A 14,635-nucleotide genomic window follows, 5' to 3' on the forward strand; every position below is an offset into this window, starting at 1 on the left:
TGTTCTTTTACCGAAAAACAAAACAACTCAATAACTTCATGAAAATTGTTCATGTTTATGTCACAGCCTTAACTCGTCCCAGGTTTTCACCTTGCGTCCTTTTTAAAGGGAAAGTACGGTCTAGAAAAAGGTTCTGTAAATTACGAAAGCTTTTCCACAGGAATTCGAAAATAATTGCCGTTTTGTCCAGTTCCCTGTTACAATGTGACAGTTGCCTCTTTCGTGACTCGGAGAGCGCCATCTTGGATATGACGTATTATGACGTAGAAATAGTCAACAAACGTGTTCGACCTTACTAAATTCTTCCTTCCGCGATCACTTTCTCAATGTTGTGTGACCTTTCTGCTTCGAGAAATTCAAATGTAAGATAAACTATGGTAAACGGTCTTGTGGTTCAATAGGTAGTAGGCCATGTAGGCCATAAGTGCGACAGAAGCGCAGTCACTAAATACTTATAGATTTTCTAGTCAATCAAACTAGGCGGCAAAAATCAGCCAGAGCAAATGTAAATAAGACAAACACTTTGAACATGCGACAAAGAAATATTCGACAAGCGTACCTTTTTCACTTTCTTTCTTCAGTGACAGCCGTCTTCGATGCTTCAGCAAACGTATTTGTTTGCTTTCACACGGGGAAGCGTTTAGTTTAGAATAAGCCGACGAAACTTTCAGATGTTGCTCAATACATGTAGCAAGGCTTTTTCTCATGAATAATTACCGCTGTTGGGTGTACGCTTTCGATGGGCATGAAACTAGACACATGTCTACACTTGAGAACACATATAAAAATTAAAAAAAAAACGAAGCTTACACCGGAAAATTAAAATTTAAAGACAAGGTGGCCGGCGAAAATAAAACGTGGATGGATTCCCAGGGCCTTAGCCAGAAAAAAATTAGGACTGAGGCGATGTGAATGGTTAAATTATCTTCGCAGGTATTTTAGGTTTTTATGATGACCACATTAAGACAACACCGGAATCACGCTTTATTTTAAGAAATCACGAAAAAATGACTGAAGCAAGTGCCTCTGTTTGCCTCGTACTGGCTACGGCCCTAGATTCCTCAAACGTGAAAACCTGACTGCTATATTGTCTGTTCGGGTCTGTCATTTTACCAAGGAGGACTTCAAGCGGGATCTTCAGTTATATGAATATTGGTCTCGGTGACATTCGCTTCATACGGAAATCTCAGTCAGCTAGTCCAAAATATCATTATATTGGAGCGAGAAAACTGAATCAAGCCATACATCGACGCTAATATACGTAATATACGCTAATATACGTAACTTGAAATGTGGCTAAATTTTGTTAGCAGTATAGAAACTACTGAAACGATTTACTCTTACCATTTGATGGAAATATATAAATCGATCGTTTGTTTTGAAGCTGTAACAGGGATCTCGTAGAAAGCCACAGTACACAGCTTAAACTTGATTTCCAGGCATTTATTTCACAGCAATGAGTGCGGGATAGCACTGCAAGCTCTCTTTCACTTTGTAAAACTCCTGCATATAACTCACATATAAAACCCTGTTTAACGACCACAAGGTAAATCTGTTCAGAGGTGGAGCTAACATCAATATAGTTTATTCTCTGGATTAAGATTCAAGTCTACAAAGCATTGCTCTCCTCGCCTGTGTTTTCTTCTTTACATCAAGTACACTTAGTCATCCGGAGCAATCGTTGACCATTGCTACGTCATACACAAAAACAAAGATGGCGGATTTCAATTTAAATTTGCCTATTTTTGAAGCGTTATTGTTGGCTAATTAAACACAGTTAGTCTAAATGAGTGGTCAAGTATAACAATACTGGTAAAGAACTTTCGATTCACAGGAACTTTTTCTAGACCGTACTTTCTCTTTAAACATCTCGATTTTTTTCTTTATAATCCTAGAGGGGCGTAAACAATCCTAACAATAAAAGGTTTGAACGGCTAGAAAGGAGGTGAAGAAAAAAAATCGATTTTCTCTTTGTATCAGTTCTCATTATGAAGCAAAAAAAGGCGCCATTATAGACAGTTGCAAAGCGCAAACGACAAGCCAGAAAGACAGTGCTTGAAATCCCTCGACTGACGGTGCTATAATCCCCCTTTCCTCATTGAAACGGAACATTCAGGGCGCACATTGGCCATCTTCGCACCCATAAACCTGTAAAGAACCGACAAAAGGAGGAGACTGAGTGGTTCTCATCACCCACGATGGACGAACAACGCAACAACGTTTGTCTAAAAAGGTGCAGTAGTATATTATGCAACTTCATCATAGCAGAGCACCGCGCGCCCTATCAGGACGACCGTACGTCCACTCCTCCATGTATGCCAATGTGAAACTCTGTGGTGCAACCCGCGCTTTTTGGCGGCAACATTTTTGATATTCTCCATCCATGCTATGGTTAATTGACACCTGTCAAGACAAGGTATCCGCTGACCATATCGCGGGCTCAAGTTTGAATGCTCATCGAGGTCAGCTGTTCCTTTTAAGTTATCCGCTGACTAGGTGCTGATTTTAGAATGAATCGCAGGCTCAAGCCAGGTTAACTATAGTAAGAAAATTAACAAGGGGGCTCCGCTTTTAGGCTTGGCTAAATCTATATATTAATCCCAGCTAAAGGACCATAAAAATAATTTGAATAATTTGAATTTCAACCTGTCCATGGATATTTTCCAGTTGGGCATCTGGCACATGGTTGGTAAACCCCAGAATGTTTGATCACGCACGCAGCATTTCGCCTTTTTTATTCCCCGTAGGTCACCAGTGCCATCTCTTTCTAAACCCTTAAGGTAGTAGTATCCATATCCGTTAGGCGACGAGCACATGCTTCCGCCTTTCTTGCTGATACTGCTACTCCAGTCTTCCATGTAGCAGTCTTCTGTTGCTACAGCTGAAAAAAAAAAGGATTAAAACAATGAATCTCCACCTCAGTGTACTGTACAGGTCCGCAAATGATCCCAGAACCGCAAACGATCTCCAAACTGTACCGCAAATGATCCCAATTTTGGCCCGCAAATGATCCCGAAAAAAAGGTACGTAAGAAATGACATGGAGTGGAATGGTCTGGATAGAGAATTAAAATGTGAAGAGTACTTATTTTTATTAAAATCACTTTAAATCATGGCTCACAACAGGTTTCTGCCTCATTATAGTTTTTCAGAAAGACCGAATTTTGTTTCTTACCACGCTGTTATATATTTGCCGCATTTAATTATTGGCAGTACAATGATCAAAAACTAACTTGGACGCAATTCTAAACTGATTGCGACCAGGGTTAGGGTTAGGGTTAGAGACTTATTTTAAAAGAACTGACTTTTCTGTAAAACTTACCAACACATTTTGCTGATTTTTAAATATTTTAGAGATTAATTCTAACATTATCTGGTAACGCTGCATAGGAAAATTTCACCATCTCTTTTTTTTCAAAAAAGACAATCTGCAATCTTAAATTAATTTCTGGTTTGCATTCAGAATACTTACAAAGTAAGACTTGGAGAAAGAAAGTTAACAAACCCACTGTAAAGCTTGTTGTACTCATTTGTCTGCAATGAATTTGCAAAACAGTTTTGTCACCTTCGACAGCGCCTTAGAGAAACAAAAAAGTACCATGGGTTATTCAAATGGTATTGGTTGAGGCACAAATAGATAAGTGATTAAATAACCAACAAAAGAAGGAACAAATAGGGAATTGAACGCGTAGGAAAAACAAACGATAAAAAAGGATCAACGAAAGAAAGAGTAATAAATACCAGCCCCGAAACTGTATGGAAACAGACATAGGTACCGAGATCAATTGTCTTGATACCATAAAAAGGGAAACAGACTACTTTGATAAGGCAGAATTTAATTGCTACTCATTTGCATTTGAGATATTTGACTTATAATTAAACTAGATTATACTCGTATTTAGTTTGGTTCATTTTAGTTGTGGAGTATCACAAAACACTTAATATTTTTTATAGGGAGTTTAAGAAACCACGACGGCTACGGAGACGAAAACGTCACTCCAAAATATAACTTTGAGCTGTTTTAAGTACATCATGATTATTCCATTGTGTTTATATTATTCAGTGTGAGTGAAGTGTCCTAAAACTCGAATGGTGCAGGCGGATTTGAAGTAAAGAGTGAGACTGAAAGATTCACGGTAGTTTGTCCACGTTGTCGTGAAAACCTTAAAATTGGTCATTTCACGTAGTAGTTTTGAGGAGTACGGAAGAGAAATCTTTAAAAAAGCGTTGCGCACGTGCAGCACGATTTTTTTTTTTTTTTTAACCAATAATATTACTGCTTTTTGGCGTTGTCGTTGCCGTAGCCGTCGTCGTTTCTTAAACTACCAAATGACTGGTCCCACGGGAAAGAGTGAGTTTTGTTTCCCCTTGACCCTCATTGTTCCCCTCAGCTTCGCCTCAGGAACATTGAGGGTCCAGGGAAAACCAAAACTCACTGTTCCCCTTGGGACCAGTCATCAAGTTCTTAACATTCGCCTGCACAACCTTCAAAGGAACAACTTTGGTCTGTTTTCAAATTCAAAGCACATTTTTAAGTCCAAGTAGCGCTCTCAAAGCTGCAGTCAGTAAATCAAGAGTAAGATTGAGATGAGATGAAGCTTGAACTTAAACAAGATCACGCCCCGGCGTCATATCGTGATACTTTTAGGGAGCTTAAGGACGTTTGCGCCCATTGCTACTGCGCATTTTTTCACGCATGTCACGCATACGTCATGCATCGCAGACCACGAAGGTAAACACGATGCTAAAGGTGCAAACATTTTCCACAAGAATGGAACATGAAAGCATGTGGCATTATGGGATAGCTGTGGACCCAGGTCTTCTCGGAAATGTCACACAATGGCGTGACATTGCGAAAAGACAATCGCTTTGAGAACTTCGCAGCGATTTTACTCTCTTGAATGCTCGGTGACCCCCATTTTTCTTTCCGTAGATCACTTCCTTTTCTGATTTTGTCTATTTTAACAAAAAACAAAAAAAATCTGTGCGTGAGAAGTTACAAATATTTTGCCTTTTATGCTCTCGTGCGACCGAAGTTTTCTTTCTCAAACTAATATGTATCGTTTTTCAAGGTCTATATTACCTCAGAAAAAGACATCAGCTGCAAAAGTTTGTTTAGTTATATTAGTTATGTTGAATTGAGTATGTTTACCTGATCTAAATTTCACTAATGTAGCTCTTTTATTGCTGACAGTTGTAAGCTAAGATCGTCTTAAAATAACGCAAGCTTCTAAAAGTGCACCTCATGATCTCGAAAACGAGCACGGTGACCCCCCCTTTTTTTTGCCTTTTTGGCAAAAGTATATCATTACCTTTCTGCGTGGCAAGTTTAAAAAAATCTGTACGTGGGAACGTTTTGGGCGCGAACGTCCTTAAGATCTATGACGACGACGTCGACGAAAACGCCACAAAATAATGATATCATTGGTTAAAAGAGCATAAATAATCGTGCTGCACGGATTTTAGCTCATATTTTTGCGGTTCTCTGCGTGACGGCGACGTGAAATCACTAAATTTTAGGTTTTGACGACAACGTGAGCACGCAACAGAGAATCTTTCATTCTCTATTTTCAGTCTGAAACCGCTCGTTACAATTTATTTTTAGGATACTTCGCCCGCATAGTACGAAGTGAAGGAGATGGAATAATCGCGAAAGACTTTTACTAGAGCAAAGTTCTATTTTGAGGTGACGTTTTCGTCGACGTCGCCGTCGTAGATCTTAAGGTCCCTAATAGGGAGTTTAAGCAAGGACTAGGACGATGGCTACGAGAACACCACAAAACAATCGGTTTAAATAGCAATAACAATAGTTCTGCACGCTCTGCACGTGCGTTTAATATTTTGATACATTTGTTAAGGTTAAGCAAGGACGACGACGACGGCTACGAGAACGCCACAAAACAATCGGTTTAAATAGCAAAAACAATAGCTCTGCACGCCCTGCACGTGCGTTTTACATTTTGACTCATTTCATTGCCTTTCTCGTCTTGACAACGACGTGCAATGATCAATTTTGAGGTCATGTGGATGACGAGAGCACCTGACTATGAATTCTCAATTTTCTCTCTAAATATCCACACCGTTCTCATTAATTAAGGGGGATTGACCGAATACAAGAACCAAAGAGCTTTGAATTACTCTTTCGCAAAGAACACTAAATTCGTTAATTCTCTTTATTTCGATAACCTTTACGCGAACTATTTGTTCCACATCAGAAAAACCCACGGGCTTTGTCTCGTTTCCTTTCGTTTTGGCGAGCGGCTCCTCTAATTTCTTCTTAAAATTTCTTTAGACTTCCAGTACGCCTTGCATCCTTGAGTGATTACCTTAGGAAATTAACACCCACTGATCTTACACCGAGTGTACATTGCATCAACTAATTTTATCATGCCTTGAAAGACCTCGGAGATGTTCCCCGCTGCTATAGGAAGATGCTTTATTGGTGCTTTGAATACTATACCACTCAGCTCGTACCGTAACCACGTGACTATGTTTACCCGAAAAGGACGTGAATGAAGCGTGCCGTCAGAGTCAAACCACGCGCACATTGTTGAAGTTACTGTTGCATGACTGGACACATTCACGTTCACTGCAAGATTCCACCTTTTTCGATCCATCCAAACACGGATTTCTTTAAAGGTAATAACCACAGAATGCGTGTACAATGTACTGGCCCATACATTGGTCCGGGTATAAGTACTAAAAACAAGGAAAATGAAAAGAACATAATCTTGTATTAATGAGCATTGCTGACAGGTGCTTCACTGTTGGTACATTGTGCAAACTTTGAAATGCCACATGAAATAAATATTATCACACGAGAAAAGCTCGACGACGTGTTTTTCTCTGATCTCTTAGTCAGTACCTTTTTTGTATGTGTGGCAAACAAATAAAATAAAACAAATGATAAATTTGTCTCAAAGTTTGTTTTATTATGGTCAATATACTCTCATTAGCACCAATATGACCTTATTACTGGGCTGCCAGTATGGCAAACCTAGTCGAGGTCTGCGTTTAGTTTGTTTGTTTTACTTTTTTTAATTTATTTTATTTTATTTTTTTTCCGTGTCGGTAAAAGTCTTGCCTGTCACTCCCCTGGTAAGTGGTGACTTTGTGCATAGAGCCTTTTGCGCGTATTTTCTTGGGATCGAGAGGGTAGGGGTAGTGGAACTGCGTAGATTTCTCTGGTGGACACAGTAGAATCATTAACTTAGCCTGCAATGGCGTCGAAAGTCATGTAACGCGAATGGCGTTTTAGTGGATCCTTAAACAAAATATACCCTTATGGAGCTCAATAATGGAAAGTCAGTTGGATAAACTAGGCAGGCGGTGAAAAACCAACACCTGGGATCTCGAAAGCGACGAGTAATGGACTTCGACAACAATCTATCGCCCGTCGAGCCGAAATCAAAGTGAGCTGTATTTCTAAAATAATATTTTACCAAGTGTGCTGTTATGTAGAACACTGAAACCAAATGGAAAATTCTCTGGTAACTTATGGGTTCAACAAAGACAGAGAACGAATCGAACATCTTACCTGGATCTGTGATCAACTCTGCACAGTCTTCAGGTAAAAAAAATAATTCGAAATGTGAAAGCTTGTCGTGTATTTTGTGCTTCATTATTCAAGGAAAACGTTTTTCATGTAAACGGTTTGATCCTGAAATTTGGCTTGTTGCAATATTGCGCATATTCGACACGATTGAGTTTCTTCTCTTCACGCACGTAAATGAAATAGAAGGGGTTTTTGCCTCTAATAGCAAATATGTTGTTTGTTTCAAAAAATTGTTCGCTGGAAAAGGTGGCCTTTATGAATTCATCATGTTTTATGATAAGCGTGGTTAACTGGATAGTACTGTTAAGATTAATCTATCCGGGAATATGATAGTAGGCGAAGCATACACTTGAATACTCCGGATATTTTGTGGACTTACTTTTCATAAGCTTTCGAGCTCTCCTGAGCTCTTGGTCACATGACTGGTGTTGTTGGTGACGTCATCCTCGGAAGTAGGCGCGCCACATTCCATGTGAGGATTGTCCCGCATCTTACGTAGGAGAGACAGAACGGTCGTTCAAGGCCCGATTCATGGAGCACAGACGCCTCAGCTCCTCTACTTCCGAGGTGTCCAGGCACATATACACCACTGAACCGGGACATTCCATCGATATTGCTAACACAGAGATTTTGGAGGTTGAACCGAGGTGGTTTGAAAGAGGTGTGAAGGAAGCCATCTACATTCGGACTCTATGCCCTTCACTCAACAAGGACGGAGGCCGCCACAACCTTTTCTCCCAACTGGACCAACCTCTTCAGGAACAGAGGGAGGGGGGCCCCTCGGAAACCTTAGAATTTTCAGCCAACTTCCGAGGATGACGTCACCAACAACACCAGTCATGTGACCAAGAGCTCAGGAGAGCTCGAAAAAGCTTATGAAAAGTAAGTCCACAAAATATTCGGAGTGTTCAAGTTTATGCTTCGCCTACTTAACTGGATAGTTTTTATGACAATAGTAAAGCATCTTCTTGTCAAAATGAGGTTAGCGTCTTTCTGGTGTGTTAACTTGATTAAATCGTGAGTTTGCAATTGTATTTGCCGTCTGCCGCATAACCTTGATTTCCACTCTCAATATTACCTCCAGAACCTACTTTTTGCGTAGAATAAGCTTTTAGAATGATGTTCTTGTTTTGCATAAAGCAAACTAACAAAATCTGTACCTTGCTGAGTTCGCATTTGTTAGCGTAAATAGTATTTTCGGTCCGATGCTTCTGTTTTATGAGGGTTATATTGTTTTTGTCTCCCATCAAGATACTAACCCCGCCGGAGAGGTTTAACTTCAGTGAACTTTGGCATTACAAAGCCAATGTTTCTCGCTTCTCTTGTATTTATTATTCTTCAGAGACTGGAATTCTGTAGTTCAATACCACACAATTCAGTGCCTTCTGATTATCTGTAACACGTACCACAGGCAACCCAGTGTATGCTTCACGGAAGCATCTCGTTTTATTTATTTTGAGACAAAGCGTGACATTTTCCTAGAAAATAGCGTGGCTTGTTTTAAGGTCTAAAGTTCAACCTGACCATTTCACAACAGTCGGAGAAAGTTTAGCCAACCAAACACAGTCGCTTTTCCGACTTCTGTACGTAACGCCGCAAGGTATCCGATCTTGTCGAGTTACCAAAAACATGCTCCTCTGGAAGAGGATTCTCGTACTAGTTGTTATGGGACCCTTTGTGTATTTCATCGTGTCCCGTTATTTCCCGGAGGAAGGTTCTGGACTTTTTTGGACCCACGACCAAGTGAGAAACCTTTCAGTGAAACTCCAAAAGGTAGCACATCACCTGGCGGATGTCTTTTGCAGCCTCCCTGAAGAATGCAAAAAGGCCGCAGATGCTTTCTTTGAATTCGTTTACGACATCCTGGATGTTTGGGAAACTGCTGTATCGATTTATCGAAATGTTACTGCATCATCGCCGCAAACGACCTATGAGAAACAGCGCAGGACCATAGTAACCGCGTTCCGGTATGATAAAAGCGACGTTTCGTACGAAGGCAACGCTACCAAGGCAGAAGAGGTGATCAAGTCACTGCAATTTGAGAGATATGAAGAAAAAAACCTGTGTGATCGCAAAGAAGGGATATCAGATGATGAGTTCGCTACCACCGTTGAAGAGATAGCGATTTTTACAAATATGCCGGAAAAACTGAAGAGGGTTATCAAGAGAGCGAGGAACTTCAATGGAAATGTATTTGTTGTCAAAATTCAATTTAAAACGCAGGATGGTAACATGGTCTTTGGGCGAGTGGCTGTCCGTCGTAATGGAGATAAACTGGATATGTTATATTCTCTACACTTTTTGGAGTATGATCTCAAGACTGAACAACGAAAACCTGAAAATGCTGCAAACCTGAAGTTCTCCGAGAGTCTGAACGACGGCGACGACAATGACAAAGAAGATGACGATGATTCAGGAGAAATCTCAGTTCATCTTCGTAAAGATTTTTTGGCCTTCTTCCATAAGCAAGCAATTGACGGGTTTGTGAAGCACTGTGTTCTCCCCTTGCAAAGCTTTGGTCATTTTCATAACAAGGAACTTGAGATTCTCCAACACATGCGGGGTGTAAATGATGTTCGTTATCCAAGGAAAGTTCACTTTTATTAGTATTACCAAGTAACAATTAACGTGCTTCTTTGTACCCCGCCTTGCCGTTATAACGTGTAATATTAATACCATATTGCAGTTTCAATGAAACACGACTCTTGCCCTAACAAAGCAAGGGAATCTAGAGATTTTGCCGGGAATCGAGAGACTACGGAATTTTTAGAGGAAGCACGAGATAATTACGGGACATTAGTGATGTAAAAAAAATCGGGAACATCGAACACGTTTTCAATTTCGGTAGGTCGTTTAGCCATGAAACTGTCAGGCAATGAATGTAGATCAATTTTGAGAAGTTTGACATATGTCGAAACATCAGACCACATACAAACAGCGTACCTCTTTTGCGAGAATGTCTCCAAGATTATTTCAGATTTTCGGGACAACATCGATCAATTTTGATACTGCTCAAACAAATCATTAAAGTTAGTTAGAGTTGCCAAGTTGTCGTTTGGCATGTTAAATGTGAACCAGCTATCTAGAGGAGAGTTGAAATTTATCGTTGTGTTGTCACGTCCTAGACGTCAGGCATCAATTATGTAGTGATACAATGTAAAAGAACGGGCAGGGCGTGCATAGTCTTGGTTTTGCTCATCAAACCAACTACTGCATAATTTGTTGTTTCGTTCTCGTCGACGCGTCATCGTTGCTCAAGCTCTGTATTAAATGACACAGATCTTCTTATGACTTTTGAGTTTCGTTATATTTTAAATACTGTAGAGCGCATAAAGAGTATCGCTTAATTCATTCTCGATGTGCCCTTCACGCGTTCAGCGATTTACTTTCTGATCCGACGGAACACTTTTCAAAATTGTTTTTAGTGACGGAAGTCGTTTTTCCATTCACCAAATGGGCTTTTACTTCGTGTAGAAGGCGCACATGACGTAACAAAAGCTTTAGGGGTCTTTAGGAATTTAGAATTCTGATTAGGTATTGTTTCACGATCATTAGTCTGTTGTTTTACGTCATGTGTGTCTTCTACACGAAGTAAAAGCCACCAAATGAGGCTTGCGAACGTTACAATAACGACACTGAGGAATACAGTTTGGCTTTTTGTGGAGTATTTGAATGAACGAGACTCGATGAACGTTCTCGCCTTCAAAAACTTTAGATGGATACCTATCAAAAGAGTAGACTTGTTAAATGCGTGTGTCACGTTAATGAGTTGCCCTGAGCTCTCTTAATTATTGATTTTTCACAAACACTATTCAGTTTTAAAGGCAGGTGTTGTCATGCCTCATTGATGCAGTATGATTTTCAACAAAAGACCTTTTATTCATCAGACAACACAGACTCCTTAGGCCTCGTACATGCAAACGAGCAAATTTTGTGGTAATGAATTTGTAAGGAAACTAATAGATTTGCTCGCCAGTATGTATGGAAATACAAAGTATTTTTTCACGTTTTACGGTGTGAAGCTTTTCAGCTATATGTAGCTGTCCACACGTCCCAGCTTTGCCCACTTTATTAGTTCCAATGTCGATATGTAGTTGAAACTTTTATAAAGCTAACAATTGTCATTCCGATCGATGGTCTCTCCTTTTTGATCGCCATACCATACTTTGTGACGCAAATTTATTTATCTTTTGGTTACTGTTGATCTGATCAGTATACAAGATGCCTTCCTCTGTATAGTTGCATTGCTCCCTGGCACTATAAGAAATTATTTTGTTGTCGTTTCACTTCATTGACATTATAGATAATTCCCGTATATTTGCCTTAGCAAAAATGAAGTGTGTTTACGCCAGAAAAAACTTTTGAATAGTGACACACAAAAAAATAGGCACGCATTCCGTACATGTGGTAGTGCAGTAACGAGGTGCTTTATTCCATATTGTCAACTGAGCTGCGTTTTGTCTTCCAGGTGATTCAAGTTGTCTTTGCGTAATATATAGCTCTAATAGTACACGATATTGTTTTGGTACCGTATATCATTATAGTGCCATGGTAGATCTCTTAGGTAAATAGAAGAGAAGACATGTTACCAGCAAAATACTAAGCCCAGAAAGATTGAAGAAAATAATAGGGAATCGAGAAACATTGGCTTCGAGGGTGACATGTTGATCATTTTCAACTTCCCTTACAACTTCTTTTTTCACCACAAGTTAAGGCGTGCACTCTGAGCTTCTGAAATCGTCTAATACAAAAGTGAATGAATAACGAATAACTTTGCAAAAAATGGAAGGATTAATGAATATTAACTGAGATCCAATTATTCCACTTCCACCCCCGATGTTTTTATCTACAGGAGTAAGTAGAACTGGCTTGATTTGCCACTGATCACGCGGACACTGCATGTAATAATGGTTCATGGTCTTATGCCTTCTAATCAATCAATATCTGTTTTCGAATTCTATAATAGGTTTGAAGGATGATGAAATTCTCAATAGCGCGCAGTTGCAGCTTTGACTGCTCAAAAGGAGTCGAGTCCTTTCTCCTTATTTAAGTTGCGTAAAGTTCGATCCTTGAAGCCTAAGTTTGTTAAGTTTTCCAAAGTTTGAACTGATTTGAGTGATAAATACACTTGATTTATTCACGTAACGGATATTGGTTTCGGATCAAAGAACGATATTTTTTCCTGGGGATTCAGGGAACCATGAAGATCGATATCATTGCGCGCTAAAATGATTAGATTGAAACTTCTTTGAAGCACGAAAACAGCTTACTTGGACGGTTCCACCACTTTCGGTTTTGAAAGCGGTCCTCGAGAGAGCGAAGTTTAAGTTGTTTGTCAAGTGCGTGCTTGTTGCAACATTTTTGCTTTTTTTACTCAACAAATTTTGAAGTTTCGAAGACGGTGTTTTCCCTGTAGTCCTGTAAACATCAAATTGGTCTATACGTGCAAAATAATTTGTTAACCTTTGCTTCTTTATACAGACAAAGGTTTTTTTTCAAAACTGTTCATGCAGTTCAGATTCATGAGTCGCAAGGTGTATATTAATACACTTAATTATTTTGAAACGAGTAATGGAAATTTTCACAGAAAATCGCGTAAGTCTTTAAAAACTTCAAAATGCTTTGTAAGCCTTTGTTATTTGTACAGGAATTTAAAAAAAAACTGATTACTTGATTAACAAGACTGTTGACCTCAAAAGTTGCAAGTCACTTTTCGATGGAAATTGTTTTGTTTTGGAACAAGTGCTGAAGGTAATTTTCCCATAAAATTGCGTGGCGTCTTTTAATTGGCCAATATAAGTGAACATTTGTTATATCAAGCCAACGTTTTCGAACCTGATCATTCACTTCAACTTGATCTCAGCACTCCGGATTATTCAAAAGCTAACCTAACCTAATCCTAGTTTTGCCAAAGGAAAGGTAGTCGCTTTTCCGAATTCTCTACGTTGTGACGACGAACGACATCCGATAATATACATCTTGGTAACAAAGACGTGAAGTAAAAGTCAAGAAAATGTTCTCCTGGATCTCCTGGAAAACGATTCTCGTACCAATCGTACTCGCCTCCGTCTATGATATAATCGCGACCCGTTATTTCCCGGGGGGAGGTTCTAGAATTGTTTGGATACTCCGCCATGGGAAACAACTTTCAGTGAAACTCCAAAAAGCAAGTCATAGTCTAGCGGATGCCATTTGCAATCAGCCCGAGGAATGCAAGAAGACCGCAGATGAATTCTTTGCCTTCGTTCACGGCCTTCCTAAAGATGTTTGGGAAACTGTTGAATCGATTCTTTCAAATGTTACATCATCACCGCCAAAGACCCAGGAATCCCATGACAACGAAATGGCCGAGAAACAGCGCAGGGCCATATTAAACGTGGCCAAGTATAACAAGAGCGACGTTTCGCACAAAGGCAACGCTACCAAGGCAGAAGAAGTGATCAGCTCACTGCGATTTGAGAGTTATGAGGAAAACAACCTGTGTGATCTCAAAGAAGGGATACCAGATAATGAGTTCGATGCCACCGTTGAAGAGGTAGCCATTTTGACAAATATGCCGGAAAAACTGAAGAGAGTTATCAAGAGAGCGAGGAACTTCACTGGAAATGTACTTGCTGTCAACAGGTTGCAATTCAGAACGCAGGATGGTAACATGGTCTTTGGGCGAGTGGCTGTCCTTCGTAATGGAGATAAACTGGACATGGCATATTCGCTACACTCCGTGGAGTATGATCTCAAGAGAAAGCAACGAAAACCTGAAAATGCCGAGAACCTGAAGAAGTTCTCCGAGAGTCTGAACAACGACGACAACAATGACAAAGAAGATAAGAGTCTGAACGACGGCGACGACAATGACGAAGAAGATGACGATGATTCAGCAAAAATTTCAGTTCATCTTCGTGAAGATTTTTTGGCCTTCTTCCATAAGCAAGCAATTGACGGGTTTGTGAAGCACTGCGATTACCTCTTGAAAACCTTGGATAATGATAAGAAGAAGGAACCTGAGATTCTCCAACACATGGGTGTGAATAATGTTGAGGCAGCCGCACAAGACCTTGACAAGGTTGGCGCTGAGTCCTGA

General features: G+C 39.9%; 2 protein-coding genes across 2 annotated transcripts in view; one reads left to right on the forward strand and one right to left on the reverse strand.

The window, feature by feature from the left end:
* The window catches only part of LOC138032048 (aerolysin-5-like), an 8,533-nt gene extending 4,978 nt beyond the window's left edge, over window positions 1-3,555 (reverse strand). The window contains 2 exon segments of the mRNA XM_068879632.1: window positions 2,647-2,881; window positions 3,472-3,555. Of these exon segments, the coding sequence (XP_068735733.1) occupies window positions 2,647-2,881; window positions 3,472-3,529 (293 nt within the window). The 5' untranslated portion in view covers window positions 3,530-3,555.
* Window positions 3,556-13,220: 9,665 nt separating this feature from the next.
* Window positions 13,221-14,635, forward strand: LOC138032049 (uncharacterized). The gene has a single exon (XM_068879633.1). It carries the CDS (start codon window positions 13,568-13,570, stop codon window positions 14,633-14,635), a length of 1,068 nt encoding a protein of 355 aa, XP_068735734.1. The 5' UTR covers window positions 13,221-13,567.

Source organism: Montipora capricornis, chromosome 14 (genome assembly GCF_036669925.1).
Source record: "Montipora capricornis isolate CH-2021 chromosome 14, ASM3666992v2, whole genome shotgun sequence".
Lineage (NCBI taxonomy): Eukaryota > Metazoa > Cnidaria > Anthozoa > Scleractinia > Acroporidae > Montipora > Montipora capricornis.